Source organism: Chaetomium fimeti (genome assembly GCF_033439085.1).
Source record: "Chaetomium fimeti strain CBS 168.71 chromosome Unknown B0H64scaffold_4, whole genome shotgun sequence".
NCBI classification, from domain to species: Eukaryota; Fungi; Ascomycota; class Sordariomycetes; order Sordariales; family Chaetomiaceae; genus Chaetomium; species Chaetomium fimeti.
Window position 1 is genome coordinate 2,006,225 of NW_026944332.1, and position 9,282 is coordinate 2,015,506.

Genomic DNA, 9,282 nt, shown 5'->3' on the forward strand with positions numbered 1-9,282 from the left:
AGCTGACCGTTTCAAGGTCAATGCTAGCAAACGGTTAGTTTTGACAATGAGCGGAAAGGAAAACTGGGACGGAAACCGTCAACTTGAGCCATCAATCCCGCCAATGATCCGATGGGCAGTCAGGTATGAGAGCGCCGTGCAAGCCAGCTTCCAAACATTGTGCACAGTATTGTGCCGGTTCCGAAATATTAGTGTACCAAACTTGTATGTGCATGCTTCTTTCTTCTTGTGGGTACACACAGTGGGCGCTGAGAAATCGCAGGGGATCGCGCCACCAAGCCAGGCTCCCTGTGAATCAACTCGGCAGGCCCGGCAACGGGAGTGATTTCGGGACTCGGGGCCGAGTGTCGCATCCGCAGATATAAATATAAGCGAGCGCGGTATCCCCGGGCGAGAGAACGGCACGTAACGGTTCATATCGCCGGCCGATGGACGGGAGTCTCGGCGATCCGTCTGTTGCTCGCAACGCCGAGACGGCCGTGCAGTATGACGATCCACATTGAATGTTCCCTTCATTCCAATGATTACATAGTATTCTCTCTGCACAGCGCTTGCAAGCGCCCGCGCAGAAAGACGTCGACATTTACGGCACGTCGATGGAATGGCTGATAGGTATCAAACCACCTCGATGATCATGGAAAAAACGGATGTGGGTCGTCTGTGAAAATCCAGCGGGCCAGCCCGGCCGGTACCTGCATGTTGGCGGAAAGCGATGGAAGGGATAATGCGGCTTCCAGGATGTGGCCATTGTCGGCTTTGGGCAGATTCGGGTCTTCAGAGCCTGCGGCTTCTCCCTTCAGCGGGTCAGGTCAATTCCGACCGTTCCCGTCGGAAGTTGCTTGGGGAAGTCAGGGCCCGAATTGGGCAGGAACCTCGGGCAAGAGTGACAGACGACGGGCAAGTAGTACTTCGTACCTTCCATTTCCACTCAGAGAAACCCAACAACCTCGAGATCTCCTTCTGTTTATCTCGAAAAGAAAAAAAAAAGTCACCTCGCGGCAAATCCACCTGTTCCTCCACACACGCACACACGCCTTCAATATAATAGTCGCACTGCATTCACTCGCAACTGCGGCAAGATGACGGCCGCCGAGCTCTGGAGACATGAACGCCCCGAGGGTACCCAGATGTGGAGGTTTCTGGAGTACGTGAACTCCAAGTACAACCTGGATCTCAAAGACTACCCACAACTGTACAAGTGGTCCGTCGACAATGTAGCAGATTTCTGGGGCGACGTTTGGCACTTTGCCGGCATCAAGGCCTCTAAAACTTATGATCAGGTGCGTGCGGTTGTCGTGAATACAACTAGCCCCCTTTCCATTCGGAGAAGAGGCAGGCCCCTAAACATTTTCCAGGTTTTGCCTTCCGAGGCCCCCATGTTTCCCAGGCCCGATTTCTTTGCTGGCGCCCGCCTCAACTTTGCAGAGAACCTTCTCTTCCCTGCCAAAGTTGAGATTGATGAGTCGGTCACAGCCGTCATCACGGCCACCGAAGACGAGAGCCACCTCGTTGAAACCTCCTGGGCCGAGCTGAGGGACCAAGTCCGCCGCTGCTCCAATGCTCTCCGCTCTATCGGTGTCAAGGAGAATAGTGTTGTCGCCGGCTTCGTCGCCAACCATGTGCAAGCCTTGGTTGCTTTGCTGAGTGCTGCCACCGTCGGTGCTATTTGGACGGGTATTAGCCCGGACAATGGTGTGAGCGCAGTGCTGGACCGCCTCACCCAAATCCGACCACAGGTGCTCTTTACCGACAATGCCACGCTATACAACGGTAAGGAGTGGTCCGGCAAGGCGAAGACCCTCGACGTTGTCGAGGAATTGAAGAAGCATGGTCTCGAGCAGGTTGTTGTCATCAAGGCGCTCGAGAACGTCGACGCTGGGCTTGACGCAATCCGGGAAAAGGGGGTTCACGCCGAGGAGTTCAATGTTTTCCTCGACTCGTAAGTCCCCGTTACCGTAATGATGATTGCCCCTCCTAACTGTCCCAGACCACCAAACTCGCCACTAGATTTCGCTCAGCTCCCCTCTTCCCATCCCCTCTACGTCCTCTACTCCAGCGGTACGACCGGCCTCCCGAAGGCCATCGTTCATACCGCAGCCGGCACTCTACTTCAGCACAAGAAGGAGCATTTCCTGCACTGCTCTCTCTCCCCGGCTTCCCGCATGCTTTACTACACCACAACTTCATGGATGATGCATCACTGGAGCGTCTCTGCTCTCGCCTGCGGCTCCTCCCTCGTCCTGTACGCCGGCTCCCCGTTCAAACCACATGGCTACTACTCCATCCCCCGCCTCCTTTCCTCCCTCCGCGTAACCCACTTTGGCACCTCCGCCGCCTACCTCACCGCCCTCGAAGCAAACAACATCCGTCCGGTCACCGACCCCTCTTTGGATCTCTCGGCCCTCGAAGCCATCTACTCGACCGCCTCCCCTCTCCCTCCCTCCACATTCACCTTCGTATACACCGCCTTTCCCCGCAACATCAACCTCACCTCCATAACCGGTGGCACGGATATCATCTCCCTCTTTGGCGCGCCTTGCCCTCTCCTCCCCGTTCGTGCAGGCGAGATCCAGTGCGCCGGCCTCGGCATGGCCATCAGCGTTGTCGACCCCGCCTCGCCGCCCGACTCCCCGCAGCCGGTCAACCCCTCTCCCGACGACGACACGCCCCCGCCGGGCGACCTGGTCTGCACGAAGCCCTTCCCCTGCCAGCCGCTCACTTTCTTCGGCGCGGACGGCGACGCCAAGTACCGTGCCGCCTACTTCGAGCGGTTTCCCGGCCTGTGGCACCATGGCGACTTTGTGCGCATCGACCCCGACACCGGCGGCTTGGTGATGCTGGGTCGCAGTGACGGCGTGCTGAAGCCTGCCGGCGTCCGCTTCGGCAGCGCCGAGATCTACAACGTGCTCACGCGCTTCTTCTCCGCCGACGTTGAGGATGCCGTCTGTGTCGGGCGTCGCCGCGAGGCAGACCGCGACGAGACCGTGTGTTTGTTTGTAGTCATGGCCGGCGGTCGGGTGTTTGATGACGGGCTGCGGAAGAGGATTGGCGAGGTTATCAGGCGCGAGCTGAGCCCGCGCCACGTGCCGGGGGTGGTTGAAGAGGCGAAGGGAGGCGTGCCCAAGACGGGCAACGGGAAGAAGATCGAGGTTGCTGTCAAGCAGATCCTGTCGGGGATGCAGGTCAGGACGAACGCGAGTGTGGCCAACCCGGAGGCGTTGGATTGGTTCCGGGAGTGGGCGAGGAGGGCGGAGGAGGCCCTCCTTAACTAGGAGGGTAGGGAGGGGAGTGGGTGCGCAATGAGGGGAGAGATGCTGAACTACCATGGTGATAGAGGCGGTGCTTTGGTAGAGGTTAATAGATAATAATACGATTGGCTTTACAGCACTGTCATGGTCCGCCCTAGTCGCGGAACACGCAAGACCTACCCTAGCAGTCACCAACACTATCATCGTCAACTCCTCCGCGGCAGTAAAGCCACCAGAACAAAGCTCGCTGACATCCACCCTCAGTTCTTCAAATGCCCATCTCACGATGGTAACACTAGTTGATTTCAGTTCAGCGCCAGGCATCTAAGCTAGGCATGCTACGCTACGTAAGTATGCATTGAGATAGACAGACTCAAGGCTATCGTAACGTAGACTGATACCAAAGACCAACTAATAACCACCACGCCGCTCAGCAACGAATCCTCCTAATACCCACCGCATTTCGATTGATAGCCCGGAAGACAACCTGTCTGATAAACCCGAAACACCTCTTGCTCAACATAAGACATTTTAACCGCGCCCTCCTTTTCCCTTTCTTTTAAAATCCATCGCTAGCAAAATTAACTGTTAAGCCGCGCGCATTGAACAAAAAACGATAGTCCCGCAAGCAAGCAATTTTCCTCCTCCTTTCTCCCCGATATTTTCGGTTCCCCCGTCGACCCGCACGTCGGGTAAGAAAAAGCAAAAACCGCAGGAAGCAAAGAAAAACAACAACAACACAAAAATCAGAACCCGTTCCCGTCCATGCCAAAGTTATGATGGTCCATCGGGTCCATGGCCATGTACTCGAGCAGGTCGAGGCCGCCCACATTCACGCCCTCGGCCGTCATCGAGACGGCGTTGTTATCAATGTTCTGGAAGAAGGCCGCGCCCGTGGGCAGGTACCACATCTCGTTGTTGGGGTTGGCCCAGTCCGGGTTGTCGAACAGGCCGCTGTTGTCGCCTATGCTGCTACTAGGGTTGACGTTGGGGTTGGGGTTGTTGTTGTTACTAGTGTTGGTGTTGTCGAGCCCTGTGGTGGCGGCGGGGGTTGACGGGCCGAACATGGACGTTGAGCCTGTGGGGTAGGGGAACGTTCCCGCTGTGAGGTCCCAGGGGGTGGCGGAGATGTTGGCTGGGGTTGTGGAGCGGTCTGTGGACGGGGTTAGAGTGTGATCTCAAACGCAGAAAAAAGTCGTGAATATGGTGGTCGCAACAGAAAAGAACTTACCAGGACCAGGCCCTTCCCTCAATTTCAGCCACACCTCATTAGGATGCCCTGTATGCGACAGCCCGTTCAAGCCACCCCCATTCGCGAGATCGCCGTGCGTCGCTCCGGGCGATCTGCCATCCGTCGACAAGGCAGGTGGAGGCGCATAGATGAACCGGTTCCGCAGGCGGCTGGTCAAGGTCTCGAGCATGTCGGCGAAGCGGATGCCCAAGTGCACGTCGTCGACGACGCAGTTCCGGAGCGCGCTCACGGTGCGGTCCATCAGCTGGATGCTCATCTCGACGTCCGACTTGGGCGCGCCGAGCGCAAACGTCTTGAGCAGGAACATGGCGCCGCTGATGATGCGGAAGTAGGTGCGCACGGGCGCGTGCTTGAGGTAGTCCCCGGGGAGCAGGCCCTCGACGACGGTCCGGAGCAGGTTCCGGCTGCCGCTGACCACCTCCCTCACGTACTCTTGATCCTCAGCACCGAAGCCGCCTAGCTGGCCGAGCGGCAGCTTTCCGTAGTAGTTTTGCGTCTGCGGCGACAGTTGCGGCCCCGAGTGACCCGATACGCTCCCACCCGGTCCCGTACCCCCGCCGGCGTTGTTGGTGCACCGCTCGACCACCGCCTGCAGGGAGAGCGAGTTGATGTAGATGCGCACGTATTCATATTCGATGGTGAGGACGTGCCTGATGTAAGGAGGCAGCCGGTACCGCTCAAACTGGTTCCACCAATCTTTGAGCATGGGCGTGAACTCTGCGAGCAATTCGATGTATTTCCCAGTCTGGATGATTTCTGTTGTGTGCTTCCGGGACCTGAACAGCCTCTCGTTGCCGACTTGCATGGCGTTGCTGATCCCCACCCAGCAGTGGATGATCTGGTCGTCCAGCTCCAAGTCTGGTATGTAGTTGAAGGTGTTTGACAACGAAGACGGGTTCGTCCCCGGTGTGTTACCCTCGACCGAATGGCGTTTCCTCCTCGACACGGCCGGATCCGACTTTCGCAGCCGCTCGGGTACCATGTTGGTCCAGCCTAGCCGGCCGGCGAGCTGACTCAGGTAGATCAAAAGTAGCCTTTTAATGCGGTTCGCCCGTAGTCGATACGACTCATCTTCGTACTCAGGCCGAGTAATAGCACCGGCGGCCAGCAGCTCGTCAACATCATCGAAAACACCGAGCTCGTAAGCTAGTCCCATGCCCGTGCTCAGCAGCATCCAGCACATGCGATCGCTCCTCCAGGCGGGCTCTAGCCAGCTCTCGATCCTTCGCCCGCCAAACCCAGTCGAGGACTTTTGGTTGCCATTGATATCGCCAGGGCTGGGCGGGTCATACGAGGGCAGCATCAACTCGTCGGTCGCTTCGTTCGGTGGGAAGTGGAGTGCCCGCGGGTGCCATTCGGTCAGGATCATCAGAGACTCGATGGTTCCGAGAGTCCTCAAGCTGCCCCTGCGCAAGCCCCTCCAGGGGGCCGTGCTAGAGCTCTGGGGATCTTCGGCCCCTGAGCCGCAGAAGCCGCCGCCAAACGCTTCTTGACCCCACACGACGCGCTCAATCATGCCCCTGAGGTACATCCATAGCTGCTCGTGGATGGCATGCGAACGGCAGTGGCCTCCGGTGCCAGGCATGCGACGGTACCTTGACGCGATGGTCAAAAGTGTCACGGTAAGGATCGGCTCCTCTGTCAGAAGCGTTAAGTGGGATGCCGGATTGTTGAACGTCGGGGGCGAGATGGGAGTGAGGGGGGAAAGATATTTGTAATAACTATGCGGCGTCAGTCTGAAAACCTACCTATTAGAGATTCATTCAGAGCAGCAGCTTACTAGTCAATGTAGTCGATTGCTTCCTGGGCCGTGAACCAACCAGCACGCACGAAGCGGAATCGGCCCCAGGCCTTGATCGCCTCGTTGTACCCAGGTTCACTGGAGGGGTCTCGCTTCGTCAATTCCGGATCTATCGCCTGCTCCGCGGTTGGACCATCTTGGCGTGACACATGCCGGCTGTGATAACCCCCTGACGCGTTGGTGTTGGCTGACCTGGGTGGCTCAACGTCGTGACGAATGTGATGAGGACCGGATTGGTTGGCACTATGTGGCGGCGCCGGGTTGTTGTCGGGCTTGTGCGATGCGCTGATTGAATCAGAAACTTGTCAGTCTTCTAGGCCACCTCGCATTGAGAGATTCGCGCGGGGATGTGTAACTCACTTGTCTGTAGCTGCCTTATAGAGCAGGTCTAGCGCATCGTGCGGCCCATAAACCTCCCTCCGCATGACGCTCCGAGCCTCCAGGTTCTCCAGCGGGGTGTTAGGCTCGCCATTGCCAAACTCGCCAGCCGTGCTGTTGCTGCGCGCGCTTTTTGACGCGTCGCCAGGCCGCCTCAAGGGCTGCGCCCGTCCGTGACTTCCCCCCGGCGTGAGGGGTACGTCGCTGTACAACCGACGGTCCAAGACGGGTGGTGGCGATGCCGCGGTGCGCAATTGTTTACGGCCATTGCGAAGGATGTAGTCATCCTGTTCCTCAGATTCCTCTCGCGGGTCGTCATCAATCTTGCGCTTGCGGCGCGTAGCGCTGAAATAACATTCTTTGCTCTCGCGACGGCAGCGGACACATGGAGGGTCGTGGGGGTCGTCGACAGATCCGAGATCGCATCGAACCTTGCGGCGGCGACAGGGAATGCAGGCCTGATAGACGCGTTTGTGCTGGGCCTGCTGAAGTTGCTGGGCGGATTGCGATGAAGCCGCGTCGTCGGAGGGTCCCGGCACGGATCCGGGTCCGGCTCCGGCTCCACCGCCCCTCACGGAAGGTGGAGGAGGGGGACGGGCGGGGCCCGTAGACGACGTCGATGAGGCGGCAACGGGGGAGATGGGCGACACGGAGGAAAGTTGTAGGGCTGGCGCGCCGTACTGTGACATGGCGGGCAGTCAAAAAAGAGCCGGGCCGAATGGGCGCAAAACGTTGCTTGCTCAACACGTTAAACAGAACCCCCGATCTGCGAGCATAAGCTTTGGGCTTGCTTTATCGGCTGGAAGCGGTTTGCGGTGGGTGAAGACTCAAGAAACTGGGGAACGGGCCAGTTTTTGGGGCTAGTTGAGGGGTCTTGGCCCCGAGATTGAATCTCGGGATGACGCTTCTCGCTCTTGCCGGACAGGTGGGGCAAATGCGCACCAGCGACCCACGAGGTGGTGTGTGGGGCAACATCCAGCCTATCAGCAGGAGCCGTTGGTCAAAACGGCAACCCCAGTTCCCCAATCCCGAAGGTCGAACAATCCAGTGGATTCCCTTAGCTCATACTCAATTGCCTGTTCCCTGTTCCTCGCGACCTCGAACATCTCGATATCTCGATGTGGAAGGTGTACCAACGGGCTGAGGTCAATGCTCGGTGCGATTCGAAGCTTCCGTGATGGAAATGCTTTACACTACAAGGAAAGAAAGAAAGGCGAGACGGTGGCGTCCCTTTGGCCATTGTCTCCCACCCCTCGACTCCTAGAAGCTAGCGGAGTTATCGTGGACTCGAATGTCTCACCATCTCCCTTGGAGCAATGGGACGAACGAGTGCACACCGAAGCAGCTGAACGAATGCCTTGGAGCCACCCGGCATAGCCCCTTGGCGAATGGCGCGTGGGTCGGATGCAGATGCAGCCTGCGTGCCTGCGCTGCGGGGAAATGATAAGACGAGAACGAGACAATTTTCACCCCGCCTGACGCGCGGAAGCCAATCGTGCAAATCAACGGAGCCGTTACAACCTAATTCAGACAGACATCGAATCCCCTGCAAACTACTCTCGTAATTGATCCCACCTCCCTCCGGATCACTCTCTTTTTCGTGAACATCACATCGAAATTGTTACAAACTCGGGGGGTACAAGCGTGCGTGTCCCGGCTGCCGGGGTTCGCCAATTCCGTTCGTTGGCAGGTCACGTTGAACAGGTCACGCGGGGCACTGGCTCCATTCCTCCGTCTCGTCCGGTGAGCACAAACGTCAGATACAGGCTCTCCCTGGAACAGAGCGGTGAGATTCTCAGCATCCTCGCATCCACAGCCAGCCCCAAAACCATCTTCTGACCCCGCAGCCCGGTGTCCAGACCCCGTAACCCGTGGACAATGCTGCGTAACTCTGCCCAGTCGCATCGTCTTACCTAAGGTGTGGTCGACAATGGTATGTTCACGAAGAATGGAAGCTACCTAGGCTGGTACCGTACCCTGTCTTCATGTCAGGGCCCGACGGACGGCATCCAGCATGCCACCGGGATCGGTCCGCCGCTGCATGCAACCTGGCTGAAGGCATACTGGAACAGACCGGGCATTTCGATACGTTCGCGTGTGCTTCGCGCCTCACGTAAATTCATGATTGCTAAACCGACGGCGCTGGTGTTGCCGTGGTGAAAGAGGTCCCACAACCTGCACACACCCAGCCGAGTAGCACAGCATCAAATAATTTCCCGAGTTGCACAGCAGTAAACTACGGAACCAAGCACTGATGCAATGGCACGAATTAGAACCAGACTTAGTCATGTTGATGCATTTAACGGACCTACGAGTATGACCCTAGTCAGCACGTCCGAGAAAAGGATATAAAGCTCTCTCTTCCCCGTGCAGCCGACTAGGTCGTAAAACTCAATGGTGTCCCATTCCATAATTCCCGGCCGATACCAAGCCGGAGCCCCGTCAAATGAGCAGGGCCAAGAGGGATAAAACCATCGGGTGACTGCCGACCGACACCCAGAGCGAGATGACGGGACCATCCAACCAACCAATGCTTTTCCGCAACCTTCCCCAACCCCCGGACGCCAGACGCCGTTGAATGCAGAATGTAAGGGCCGGTTCGC

The 9,282-nt window shown here is 57.8% G+C and overlaps 2 protein-coding genes across 2 annotated transcripts; one reads left to right on the forward strand and one right to left on the reverse strand.

Annotated features, from left to right (window-relative positions):
* Positions 1–647: 647 nt before the first annotated feature.
* On the forward strand, positions 648–3,385 carry B0H64DRAFT_153128 (uncharacterized protein). Its single transcript, XM_062798476.1, has 3 exons — positions 648–1,280; positions 1,356–1,939; positions 1,988–3,385. The coding sequence occupies exons 1-3, from the start codon at positions 1,080–1,082 to the stop codon at positions 3,270–3,272; spliced, it is 2,070 nt and encodes a 689-aa protein (XP_062659255.1). The 5' UTR covers positions 648–1,079; the 3' UTR covers positions 3,273–3,385.
* A 130-nt stretch (positions 3,386–3,515) lies between these two features.
* Positions 3,516–7,525, reverse strand: B0H64DRAFT_424385 (uncharacterized protein). Its single transcript, XM_062805646.1, has 4 exons — positions 6,662–7,525; positions 6,281–6,586; positions 4,480–6,221; positions 3,516–4,401 (listed from the first exon to the last, which is right to left on the reverse strand). Exons 1-4 carry the CDS (start codon positions 7,366–7,368, stop codon positions 3,995–3,997), a joined length of 3,162 nt encoding a protein of 1,053 aa, XP_062659256.1. The 5' UTR covers positions 7,369–7,525; the 3' UTR covers positions 3,516–3,994.
* Positions 7,526–9,282: the final 1,757 nt, after the last annotated feature.